The 13,113-nt window shown below is 37.1% G+C and overlaps 3 protein-coding genes across 7 annotated transcripts in view; 2 read left to right on the forward strand and 1 right to left on the reverse strand.

Moving 5' to 3' along the window:
- On the forward strand, nt 1-10,093 carry LOC307117701 (uncharacterized protein). The gene is made up of 24 exons (XM_079802702.1): nt 1-75; nt 889-993; nt 1,335-1,417; nt 1,527-3,046; nt 3,284-3,431; nt 3,580-3,684; nt 3,788-3,888; nt 3,967-4,020; nt 4,426-4,569; nt 4,665-4,772; nt 4,937-5,078; nt 5,216-5,524; nt 5,622-5,666; nt 5,751-5,830; nt 6,553-6,665; nt 6,992-7,175; nt 7,281-7,365; nt 7,470-7,615; nt 7,730-7,820; nt 8,011-8,159; nt 8,324-8,409; nt 8,842-8,911; nt 9,032-9,153; nt 9,256-10,093. The coding sequence occupies exons 3-24, from the start codon at nt 1,396-1,398 to the stop codon at nt 9,395-9,397; spliced, it is 3,966 nt and encodes a 1,321-aa protein (XP_079658828.1). The 5' UTR covers nt 1-75; nt 889-993; nt 1,335-1,395; the 3' UTR covers nt 9,398-10,093.
- On the forward strand, nt 10,066-12,401 carry cdc42l2 (cell division cycle 42 like 2). 2 transcript variants are annotated; one of them, XM_079802711.1, is made up of 6 exons: nt 10,066-10,254; nt 10,855-10,994; nt 11,206-11,278; nt 11,430-11,530; nt 11,605-11,802; nt 11,892-12,401. In XM_079802711.1, exons 1-6 carry the CDS (start codon nt 10,212-10,214, stop codon nt 11,979-11,981), a joined length of 645 nt encoding a protein of 214 aa, XP_079658837.1. In that variant the 5' UTR covers nt 10,066-10,211; the 3' UTR covers nt 11,982-12,401. The 2 variants fall into 2 exon arrangements, with proteins under 2 accessions (XP_079658837.1, XP_079658838.1); XM_079802712.1 differs by having other exon boundaries at nt 10,071-10,451.
- The window catches only part of LOC307117702 (F-box only protein 44-like), a 20,213-nt gene continuing 18,271 nt past the window's right edge, over nt 11,172-13,113 (reverse strand). For all 4 annotated transcript variants that reach the window (XM_079802706.1, XM_079802704.1, XM_079802705.1 and 1 more), the window contains one exon: nt 11,172-13,039. In XM_079802706.1, coding sequence (XP_079658832.1) covers nt 12,902-13,039 — 138 coding nt within the window. In that variant the 3' untranslated portion in view covers nt 11,172-12,901. The remainder of the gene's footprint in view (nt 13,040-13,113) is intronic.

Raw genomic sequence — 13,113 nt, forward strand, 5'->3', positions numbered from 1 at the left:
GACTTTTATTTTGAAAAGTGAAGACAGAAGCGTGTTTTGTTTTGGCTGGGCAGTCATGGAAACGTCTTCCACTGTGTAAGTAGTTGTTTAGTACCTTTTTACAATGTTTAGAAGAGGATTTAAAAGACTAGTAGTATGTGTGAAGTGTTTACATAAACGTGCTATGTGAAGGAAAGGCTGATATTTTGGGAGGCCACTTGCGCTTCATCGCCAGCAGCATCCGTTTCCTCTCTTTCAAGTTTTCGCGGTAAATGAATGAGGCCATGTGTGGATATTAATTCTCGAAGTCGTCTTATTTCTCAAGTGTTGACACTGATTTCTGGACATATTAGGTGTAAATACGTCTTTATCTAAATGGGCCTCCGGTCAAACATCTTTTCGGTTTGTTGCGTTTCCTTTCAGCAGTTTGCTGGTTACATTTCACAATTGGCTATAATTCCCGCAAATTGCACATTTACTGACAATATAGTGAAATACAATATTAATTTATTTTAAACAGTGCAAAAGCGTTAAAATGATCAGATGTAGAAGCTGAATTTAATTGAGTGTAGTGAGAAGCACACCACGCGCTTTCTCCTGTCATCCACAGAATACCGCGCGCTCAAATCTTAATAAGGGTCTTTTCGCTTTACCACAGCCGGTTTACTGACTGATATTAGTCTAAACATATGTGTTTGTGGTTTTAGCGACATGTACAGGTCTAATTGAGCGTAATATGATGTTAGTAGCCTAAGTGAAATTGGTGAAGTAACGTTATTTGTTTAGTGAATAAATACAGTGCAACGTGTCCTCGTTAAACTATAAAATTCAGTGTTTTCTTCATTCAGGATTTTTCAAACCAAACCCCTATTTTTCAGACTTTTCAAACATTCTGCAATTTCTCTGCAGATTATGGAAAAAATGCGGATGAATCTAAAGATTGGAGAAACAAAAATCACTGACTTCATGACATACTCCAAGCCACTTTCAGTCAAGTGAAGCACACCTGCTCAGGTATTTTTGTTACCTGGTTAAAACATTTTAATTGGGAAGTCATGTTGTCACTGACTTTACACTTTTTTGTGTGTGAAAAAAAAGTGATAGTCCTTTGTGATAGTCCAAATAGTCCCTTCCCAAACATTTTTAAACATTTCATTAAAAATATAATCTGCATGGTGCGTTTTGCCTATTTTTTTATTGACATAATTCCTCTCTGAATGTTTATGTAATTTAATTTAAAGTTTGTATACTTTTTGAGTGTTTTATTATGCAGTGTTTTTATTTTATTTTTTATAATTATTATGTGCAATGATCAACATTTATTATCACCCATGTATTTTTTACCCCTTTTATAGAAACTGTAGCAGAAATTGTTGGTGAATGAACAATCTTTAAAATGTACATTGTTCTGAAAACATGACCACAGAGCCAGAAATGTGTAGGTGTTTACTTTTGAGTTCATTTTTATTGACTGAGTACATGAAAAAAATGAAATATGGTCATTGGTCTTGTAAACTAAATGCTATTTGTCATTCTTTTATTTATAGCTAAGAAGGGAAAACGTGCTTCAAGAATCAACAGTGCTGTATACAAACAGTGTCCAAACCAGAGCATGAGTAATGCTAAAAAGAAATCAGATGAATCTTTCTCCTGCAGTCCGTCTACAATGCATTTCATCAGAAAGTATTGCCCATCTACCTCAACTGATGCTGGATCAAACTGTACCAATAGCAAGTACAGTCTAGTATTAAGCAAGAAATACTGGGAAGATATTACAACCTTCTGCAGTCAGACCCCATACTGCCTTTATTTATACCATGCCGTGGAGCTTGATGATGAGAGAGAGGCTAGTGTGGTCCTGTTGGGCTTTTTTGACAAAGCTACTGGGGAAAACAAGATCAGACTGCTTGATGTTCTTCATCCAAAGGAAGAGACTGCTGATGCCATCTGTACCAGCATCGTGGAGATGCTGAAGAAGTTCAGAATACCTCTAGTGAACATGGCAATATTTTATTCAAACTTCCCAGATCATGAACATCTTCTCTCTGGTCTAAAGCTGCTGAAACCTGAGATTGTATCTTTATGTGGACTTACAGATATGGCAGGACAAGCGTGTCAGAGTGGTGTCATGAAAATGGAGTTTTCTGACCGGATTCTGAATCTCATCACAGAAATCTACAAACACTTTCCATCTTTCCCAGCTGCTCTACAAAATGTGCTTGAAGATGTTGAGGGGTCAAACGTCAATACTCTCCTTATGTCTCAATGTTCTCTCTTCTGGAGAATAATCCAAAAAATGACTTTGGCTTGGTCAGACCTTGAGAAATACTTTGGATCATCTCTGGAGATGGATGAAAAGGCAATCGGTCATATTCTTGCTGATCCCAAAATGCGACTCAACGCCCTCTTTCTTAGCCATGCTTTGCAGCCGCTTTGTGATTTTCAGGAGAGTTTTGACCAAGGTGTCAGCGTCACACAACTGCTCCAAGATGCTTCTCAATTAGTGAGATGTTACACAGCGAGTTTCCTCAGACCAAAAGCAGCAGAGTTTTTTCTTAGGAGAGGAAAGACCTCGCTTGTACAGGACGCAGTGGGACATTTACCTAGAGGAGAGGTTCAAGTTGGCAAACAGGCTGCTGATTTTCTCCTGCAATGCTCTGCGGAGTTGTCTGACTACTTGGAGATCTTCCACCGTTCCAACATCTCCTTCTACACGACTGTTACTGTTCATATTGTTGAACGTTTACCCTTCCCAGACTCCACCCTGAGAAACTTGTCATTGGTGTTGAGTCCAGTAAAAAAGCTTGAGGTGACCGGCAAAGTCGTCCAAGATTTAGGTGTCTGTTTTGGGGTTTGCTCAAGCCCTGAGAATGTCAGCTTGCTCACTGATGAGTTTTTGGAGTACCAGTTCATTGATGAGGATGACACACTCCCAGCTGCCCAGTCAGTGGAGCAGTACTGGAAGACCGAGCTGAGGATTATGGGAAGGACATCTAGTTTTGGGAAAGTTATCATTAGCTTATTGGCCCTGCCCAAAAAATTGAAAAAAGAAACAAATTTTGAATGGGTGAGTCACTGAACTATGAAAAGATTGAGAAAACTAATTATCATTAATCAGATATCAATGTGACAAAAAATTTTCTCAAACCACTTTTAATATAAAGAGAAAAAAGAGTTTATGAAAATGAGGTTGGGTGATATTTAAAGTATCTAGCCTCTACCATCTAGAACACCCTAACATCATGACAGTGGGTTTTAATCCAGCAAACATTATTTTCTGTCATGTCATTCATGTCTTTCTCAGATGTTTAATCAAACCGACATTTTCAATGAGTGGAAAATGGAGGACTGTGAGGAGAAAGACATGGCTGAGGATGATGTCACAGACAGCAGCTCCTATAAAAGCGCTCCATCACATCTCAGCCCAGAGACTCAAGGGAGCATCACATCCGGTAATGAGACACAGTCGTTGTACCTTTTTGAAGCCAAAATACATGTTATAATATAACATTAGAACATGACTGCAAGGTTAATAAACTGTTGAGGAACTGATCTCTATTTGCTATACATCACACTCTAATGAATGCGCTTGATTCTCAGAGGTTATTGACTTAAGGGAAGTGGAAGAAATTATGGCAATGGAAGTGGAGGATATTGTGCCAGTCTCGTCTGATTCAGGCCCAGAAAGTCAAAATGACAGAAAAGGTTTCAGGCTCTGTTAAAATATACCAGCTAGTGGTATTTAATTTTTTTCTGAAACTTTGCAACTTGGCCCAAATCTTTATCTTTGTCCTTTTTATGTTGCCAGGAGATCAGCAGTATGTGTCCACTGATGATGATGATGATGATGATTACAGCAGCAGTGATGATGATTATAGCAGTAGTGATGATGATTTCCTATGGACTGAGGTAGATATGTACTTGCTTGCAATAGAAGGGTGTTTTGTTTTTGGATATCTTAATTGAACACTTTACTTTCTTTGCCAGAGAAGAAAAGGAAGCATCACAAATAACAATGAGAAAACAATCAGTCCCTACCAGGTAACAATTACAGAAAATCCTTTTTTTTTTTTTTACTTTGCGTGCATTGTAGTAAAACCTGAAGTGTGTATTTTCTGTTTCTAAAACTCACCAAAAGGAATAAAAAAAAAAAAGATTTTCAAACAGGGTTCCCAAACACTCTCTCCCTGTCAGCCATTGGTTGATATAACAAATATCCCTGGCTCAAAATCAGGCATTTCTGGGGAAAATCATCCTAAATGGCTTGGTTAACTCCGCATATTAAAGTAATAGTTCACACAAAAATGATAGCGTTATGTGAGGATTTATAGTCATATGACGGCTTTATAATGAGATGGGAGGAACATTTATAAAATTACACACTTCATCTTTAAAGTAATCTGCGTGATTAAATCTCAGACTGTCTAATGACTGCTGCTTTTTTAGGGCAAGTACACAGTCGGTGAGATGGTTTGGGGGCCGATTGCGGGCTTTGGTCTTTGGCCTGGACTAGTTCAGAGCTGGGACATCAAGAGGCCTTGTGGCTCCATGCGGAAAGTCATTTTCTTTGGAAACAGGATGCTGTCAGAGGTATACAAATGCAGAGTCTTATGTGCAAATTTTGTGCTTTCTTTTATTTACTCAACGAAAAAAGAAAAATCATGTTTTTTCCCCCCCCATTGTAGATCCAAGTAGATGATCTCCTGCCCTTCTTTTCATTTGCTAAGTGCTTCTGTTCTAATTCCTTCGCTACAGTAGCGACATATAAAGATGCAATCTTCAATTCTCTGCAGGTATGCTAGTACCATGTTTTAGCACTCTAACATCCATTTACCAGGGTGTAGATTGCAATTTATTGTGACTTTTTTATAAGACCTCAAACAACTTGTTCATGCAAATACATAAACACAAACACTTGTAAACATGTAAGCAAGGTTTTATACATAATATTCTCCAGGTGGCGTCCAGGCGCAGTAGAATGTTTTTTTCTCCTGAGACGGACTCTACGGATGAGCTGCTTAGAGTTATGTTGAACTGGGCTTTTGGTGGCTTTAAACCAAAAGGTCCAGATGGACTTCGACCTCAATCAGAATGCAATGGTATGCAGCAGATAAGCACTGAAGAAACTCTTTGACCTCTACTGTATTTCATTGCATGTACTGTAATGTTGAATTGCAAATCTGTTTCATATTCATTGTTAATTTGCTGTGTATTTGTCTTTTTGTTCCTTTTTTAGAAGAGGTTTTTATGCCACGATCAGTGAATGGGAATGCTGGATCCTCTCCGAACTACAAAGACCATCGAGAAAAATTATTTAAATTAACTGTATCTCTAAATAAACTCCCTGAATCTCTGGACCTGCACAATGGTCCGATAAACCTTAGAAAAACAGATGTTTACAGAAAATTCATGCATCTAAAATTGAACCCGAGATCCTTGCAGACTGCGAGGACGCGTAGAGAACAGAAACGCACATACTGGAATAAGCTTCTAATGAACAGGGAAAGTATGCAGGTCGAGTCCAGACAGAACAGCCTGAAAAGATGTATGTACACCATTTATATTTATCATTGCTATTAAAATTGTGATGGTAAATAAAAAAAGAATCCCATGTAACCTTGTGTTTATTGAAATGTTTTCAGATCAAATGGTGCATGAATGTCTGGAAAATAAGAGAAACATTGAAGGTGAGAACCCCTTTCCTAGACATTGCAATAACTGTGGATTTAATGAGTAAAGTTCATCCTAGTTTCACTTGTTTTCCCTCTCAGAGTTCTGCTTATCATGTGGGAGTACATTCGTTGAAATCATCCACCCACTCTTCCAAGGGAGCCTGTGCGTGATATGCAAGGTACAATGTTATTACATAACTATGGATGTTCCTCACATCACACATTTGTAGTTTTCACAGGTCTAGTCAGCAAGACTAGGGTTGTCTAATTTCATGCTGGCCAGTAGAACACCTAATTCAGCTACACCCATTAGTAACAGTTGTATAAAATCAAAGGCTAAATTCGAAAACTATTTGTCAATATATTGTTTAGACAACATCATTTCAAAAGTGAAATCTGACAGTGGAATCATTTAAGTTTCGCTCAAATAGCTGGTCCAACTAATGCTTATACACATTTAAAAGTAAACTAGGCGAATGCTCAAATAAGCCTGTTACTAATGTGAACAGCATTAAATATGCAAATAGCAAGTAAAGTGGGACTAACTGCTATTAAGCATTCTGATTTCTCCTATTCATTTTTTATCTCTGGTAAAGCCGACATCAAGCCTCAACCCAACACTTTTGGGATGAATTAGTGTTCAAAATCTGCACCTCACCTCACATTTATTTTATTCATTTTTATTTCAGGTTTATTTGGCAGGTACAATGCACATCAATAATACGTAAATGTACAATGTGCCAGAATTAGCCAAAAGGCTATTTTACATCTGCAGTCCCTGGACTGCTGGTAAAATGTATGCTCTTGTGTATAAATTATTAATCAACAAACTGTTTTTAGTGATGCCGCTAGTTGTAGCTGAATGATTTCAATGGTGTGTCTGTTTGTTTGTCACATGTAGTTTAACTTCACGGAGACGCTGTACCGTTATGATGAAGATGGCTATCAGTCGTACTGCACCGTGTGCTGTTCTGGCATGGAGGTCATTCTGTGTGGCCATGACAGCTGTTGTCGGTGAGTGTGGTTGTGCTGATCACAAAACCATCCAAAAAAATTACTAACTGCACTATTTCTCAGTCACTAATCAATAAGTAAATTAGTGACATTGATCATGTAACTCTTTGTTTTTGCTCCCAAGCTTAAGATGCTCTTTGAAAAATTCTCAAATCATGCTGGAGAACATGATCATCAGGTTTTGGATAAAATCTTGTAAAAAGTTAATGCTTGTTGAGTGCTGCTGCCATGAAAGCAAAAGGCGACATTTCAAATATTCTGAAGTCCAGGTACCTTTTTCACAAATTTTGACCACCAATCTAATCTGGTCTCTTCTCTTTCTCTAGCTGCTACTGTGTGGACTGTCTGGATATCCTAGTGGGTGAGGGGACATTTGACTGGCTGAAAAATGTGGACCCGTGGACCTGTTACCTGTGTGCACCTGAGAGCAGCTCCGGAGCCTTGAAGCCCAGGCATGACTGGAGCATCCGTGTGCAGGAATTCTTTGCCAACAACAGTGCCATGGAGTTTGTTAGTGCTTGTTTCATAAAGTTCATCATCTTGTAAAAATACTTGACCTTGATCTTTCTGATTTGTATTTGTGTTGGTTTGACTTCTGACATTTGTCCTCCTCAGGAGCCCCATCGTGTTTACCCATCAATCCCTGCTAACCTGAGACGTCCAATCAGAGTCCTTTCCTTGTTTGATGGTATAGCCACAGGTAACTTCTCAACTTCCTGGACCAGTTGTAGTTGAATACACGTCTGTTACAGTCTGTTCTTGTACTGGTCATGTGGTTCATTTAAATGCATTTTTGTGTTTCAGGATACCTCGTTCTGAGGGATCTTGGCATCAAAGTGGAAAAATATGTGGCCTCAGAAATTGAAGAAGAATCCGTTACCATCTCTATGGTCAACCATGATGGAAAAATCACTCATGTGGATGATGTTAAAAACATCACGAAAGAGCATGTACGGTCGAAAAATACGTTTTTCATCATCTTGTTTGTTTTCTGTCTATAAATGTACAAATGCACTGAGATTGAAGAAGAATCTGCTCATCAAGTTTTTTCTTTCATTGTTCAGCTTGAGAAATGGGGCCCGTTTGATCTTCTCATCGGTGGGAGTCCTTGCAATGACTTGTGCACAGCCAATCCTAACCGAAAGGGCTTGTTTGGTAAGACACGTCTGATGTATGTTGCACACAAAATGAGAATTAATTTCTTGATCTGGTGAACTATAATCCTTTATCCAGTAACCAAAAGTCTGGATACTCAAAATGAACGCATGGGAGGATTTTGGGAAACCTGGTCTCATAATAGGCTATAACAATTCATTGCATCTGAGATCCTATTTACTCTCTGCAGAGGGCACTGGACGGCTCTTTTTCGAATATTATCGGCTTCTGAATGTTATGAAACCGAAGGAGGATGACCCACGGCCGTTCTTCTGGCTGTTTGAGAACGTGGTGTCAATGGAAACCAAGGTTAAATCTGACATCTCCCGCTTTCTGGAAGTGAGTGTGATTTTGTTGGATTGAGGTTTGAACCTGTTAGGTTTGTTAAATACCCTCAGCAGATTTTTGTAGATTTATAAAGTGCATATGTTCAAATATTTTTCTAATATTATTATTTTTTAAATAAATATGGTTTATTAAGTATATGTGGTTTTGTTTTTTAGTGTAACCCTGTGCTTGTTGATGCTGTGAAAGTGAGTCCAGCTCACAGAGCAAGATACTTCTGGGGGAACATACCTGGCATGACCAGGTGAGTCTGTTGTATTCATATGACTTCGTATATCTCATTCACTTCAAAAATAGTGGCGTGTTCCTTTAAAATAGGCTAATTTTCCAACTCCCCTAGAATTAAACAGTTGAGTTTTACCGTTTTCGAATCCATTCAGCCGATCTCTGGGTCTGGCGGTAGCACTTTTAGCATAGCTTAGCATAGATCATTGAATCGAATTAGACCGTTAGCATCTCGCGCTCAAAAAAATTACCAAAGAGTTAAACGTGCCTTAGAAAAAAGCAACACTGGTGTGCATCCTGAGACAAAACAATGACACTGACATGTTTTAATTAAGAGATGTCAGTGCAAGTTGCTTTCAGTTAAAACAGCTCAAACATGCATTTCATCTGAGACTAGATTTAAGCTTTGTCTGTGAAACTGGGAGTAAGTGTTTTATTCTGTTTTGACCAGACCAATCATAGCATCTCAGAAAGATAAACTCAGTCTTCAGGATTGTCTGGACGCCGGCCGCACTGCAAAGGTTTGTCACAAGTTTCTCGCCAAAAATATGCATAATACATTAGTTTTAATGATCCCTTTAAACTCAATTGTGTCTGTTGTCCACATGAGTTCTGACGCTATATACTGTACTATTTTGCAGTATGAAAAAATTCGCACTATCACCACACGACCAAACATACAGAAACCAGGCGTCGATGACAGGCATTACCCCATCATCATGAATGGAAAAGATGACAGTCTGTGGATCACCGAATTGGAGAAGTAACTTTTACTTATTCTATCCTTTCAGTTTTACATTCTTTCCAAATACAGTCACAAATGTGTATTTTATTTATGCTCACTCTTACACTTCCATTTTGACAGAATATTTGGATTTCCAAAGCATTACACAGACGTGAAAAACATGGGGCGTATGCAGAGGCAGAAAGTGCTGGGGAAGTCCTGGAGTGTCCCTGTCATAAGACATCTTTTAGCGCCACTAAAGGATTACTTTGCTTGTGACTAAGTTCTCTTGAAACGAACAGAAGTTTATGGTGCACTTTTCATCTTTCTCTTTCAGAGTAAACAGACTCAGGGAAACAACAGTGTTACTTTTTTGTTTTTGTTTTAGATCTTTAAAAATTAATAAACCTGATGAATGTGTTTGGTGCTCTGTGAAGTGACAAGATAATAGACCTTGTGGAACTTTGTATTATTTAGAACTGAAATGAAGGTTGACCAGTAACCGATATTAACTTTTTATTTCACTCTTTAATTTATTTATTTTTTTCAGAGTATTTTTTTACTTTAAAATAAGTAAAGTGTTGGTCTATTTATATAAAATATGTTCATTTAATCAATTAGTTGAACTGGTCACTGATGTCTAAATGTATGACTGGATATAAACCTGTAACTGGGCTTAGAATAGGGTGTTATCATTAAAACATTAATTAAACATAAATCCACCACAGGACTTTTTATTTGATTTTTTTTTACCTTAGTTTTATATCTGCAGAATTTTTGCTCTGAAATGTTATTCTGACTCTAGTATTAATGGTTGTGCATTTTATTGCAATCACCACTGAATTAATAACAAAATAGTTATATTCTGAAGGTATTTGAGGGTCTCAAAGGAGTTCTTTGCTAAGACTTTACATGAGGGGGGAAAGACTTTTATTTTGAAATGTGATTGGCAGAGTCCTGTTTTGGATGGACAGCACAGCCATGGGAAATTCTTGCTCGTATCTGTATATCAATTCTTAGTTTACAATGTTTGTAATTGAAGTAAAGAGCAGTTGTATATGTGAAATGTTTACATAGTTAACAGTAGACCAGTTCATATGTTGTTTAAACATGTTTTCCGTCAGGCTGTTAAGAAACTAGGTATCTATCATAATGTCAAAATTCGGTCACTGTCAACACTTGTACACGTGCTATGCTTTATGAGTACTTAATGAAGACGTTTAATTTAGTCATGCTTTTGTTTGTTTCATCCCGTAACGTGTCATCAAAAATGTTCCCAACTTTATACAATGTTAGTTTTCTGAATTAAGACCCATATTCTAGAATAAAAACTGATGGTAAGTTAATAGCATTGGAATTATTACTAATAAAATACAACTTCACTGTTTTAATTTTATTTATTCAAGGTTATATTAACAAAAAACGGATGTAACACCTGTGGCATTCTCATAAAAGATTATTTTCTAAGATGACGTAAACAGCATCTCAAAACACTGGTCAGATTTTCAGCATGGGGAAATATGTGAAACAGATAATTTTCTTATATTGTCCTGACATTTCTAGCACATTTTTTGTTTAAATAATTATATAATGAAATGAAATCAAGCAATTTACACCAAGATGGCTTTTTACTTTAAAGTAATTTATAGGAGATACAAATCCACAATCAAAACTGCCTTTTTTGCATGCAAGTAGCCTAACTCCATCTGTCAACTAAATATAATTTATTATGAATTACAGATTCTTTGATGCCAGATGCTGGAAAACAACTTGTGACAACAGCGATGTCCACAATTAAATGTGTGGTGGTTGGAGATGGTGCCGTGGGCAAAACCAGCCTTTTGGTTTCATTTACAAAAGAGTTCCCATCAGAACCAACAGTAAGAATTGTCTTTTCCTTTTTTCCAATTATGTAGGCTATGCAGTACTATTGCTCTGATATGTTCATCTTGACCAGCTTGAGAAAGAAAAATACAACCTTTGTACCCATTATCAGTGATAACTGCAGAATAGATGGTTAAATCCCATCAGTTGCAACACATGGAAATAATCAAGATGGTGTCAATTCAGTTGCTTTATTTTCTTTTTCAGGTGTTTGAAAACCAAGCTGCGACTGTAATGATAGGTGGTGAACCGTATACCATTAGATTATTTGATGCTGCAGGTATTTGATGATAACACAATTGATGAAGCAGTATCAACTTGTAATACAGTGTGAGATACAATATCTTAAACATGTCCCAATCAGATTTCATATGTACACAATTTGCACAAGAATCGATCCTCACAAACCTGAATATTTCAATATTTTGTAGGTCAGGATCAATTACGGCCCCTAAGCTATCCCCAAACAGATGTCTTCTTAGTTTGTTTCTCTGTAGTTTCTCTTTCCTCGTTTGAAAACGTGAAAGAAAAGGTGAGTCTGTCAGTAATCTGTCAATAATGTGGAATCATTTATTTTTTGCTAACAACAATTCATTTGAAATGCAGTGGGTGCCTGAGATAACCTATTACTCCCCGAAAACCCCTTTTCTGCTGGTTGGAACCCAGATTGACCTAAGAGACGATCCTATAACTATTGCAAGGCTTGCAAAAAACAAACAAAAGCCAATCAACCCAGAGACAGCTGACAAACTAGCCAAAGACTTAAAGGCTGTGAAATATGTTGAATGCTCTGCTCTAACGCAGGTGGGTATGCTTATCAGTATGTTCTGTTTCTAAAGCCATGCTTTTGCTTTATTTGCATAACAGAGATTCACTTTTTCCCTTTTTTACAGAAAGGACTGAAGAACGTATTTGATGAGGCAATATTAACAGCTATAGAGCCCCCAGGGTCCCAGAAGACATGCAAATGTGTTATTTTATGAGCGGGACACATCATCAAAGATGAATCTGGCATAAACAGGATATTTTTTAGTAACAGTAACTTTTACTCTTTTACAGGCCCACATAATATACCATGGTATCCATGTCACATGATGGGATTATATGTGTGCAGCTTTTACACATACAACTCTTTTGTGATACTAAAACACTCTTAACGGAAATGTTAGTATAGTAGGGCAGTGGGGTAAGATGTGCCACTTTTTATTTAAATTGTCAACTGAGAAGAGAAATATGTAAATAGAATAGGCCAGTATATGTGTGGATGAGCTGAATTTAGAAGACATCATAGAGCCATATGAATATGACTACTTAAAATGTAACACAATGTCTCACGTTAGGGATAAGTTTGGATATGTCAACTTGAGTCATTGGGTAATATCTGAGAAATTTGTATCTTACATAAAAATATGAAAAAAATATTTATACAGAAAGCTCTTGCTGCACATTATTCACATTTCTTTGAAGAAAATCCATAAACCTCCCATGTTTTTCTGAGTATTTCAATGTGATGACAAATATATAGGCCTACATGGTTTTATACATTGCCACTTTACCAAAAAGTATGCAGTACATTATTATTTAAAGTTATAGTTATTTCTCACACATTGTGTTAAAATAAGTTTTTGTATATATATATTTGGTCACATGACATAAATGAAAGGGGTGATATGTCTTTCCCACTGCCACATTTTACCTCACTTCCCCTTTAACTTAAAGAAGCTGTAGCAGTTGCATATATGCAACTGTAGATATTAAAATCAGTAATTAAAATTATCACAATGTGGTTAGAGATAAACTAATGTTATAGGAACATGTCTTAAACTCAAGTTCTTAATGAAGGCCCTCTTTATTAACAAAAAGTAAATAAATAACAATCATGATGGAAAACACTACCCTCTCATCAGACAGGACAGATCTCCACGCTACTGTTAGTGACCAGTATTCCAAACAAGCCTCGACAGTAATCTGCATCCCTCCCGCCGTGAGTGAAACGGATAAACCGAACTCCAGGGCCATAATCCTTAAAGGTGTGTGTCATCTGAGTAATTTAAAAAAAAAAATATATATATATATATAGTGAGAATGACAGTTATTTGATCAGATTTGATTGTT

The sequence above is a fragment of the Gobio gobio genome (assembly GCF_949357685.1).
Source record: "Gobio gobio genome assembly, chromosome: 21".
NCBI lineage: Eukaryota > Metazoa > Chordata > Actinopteri > Cypriniformes > Gobionidae > Gobio > Gobio gobio.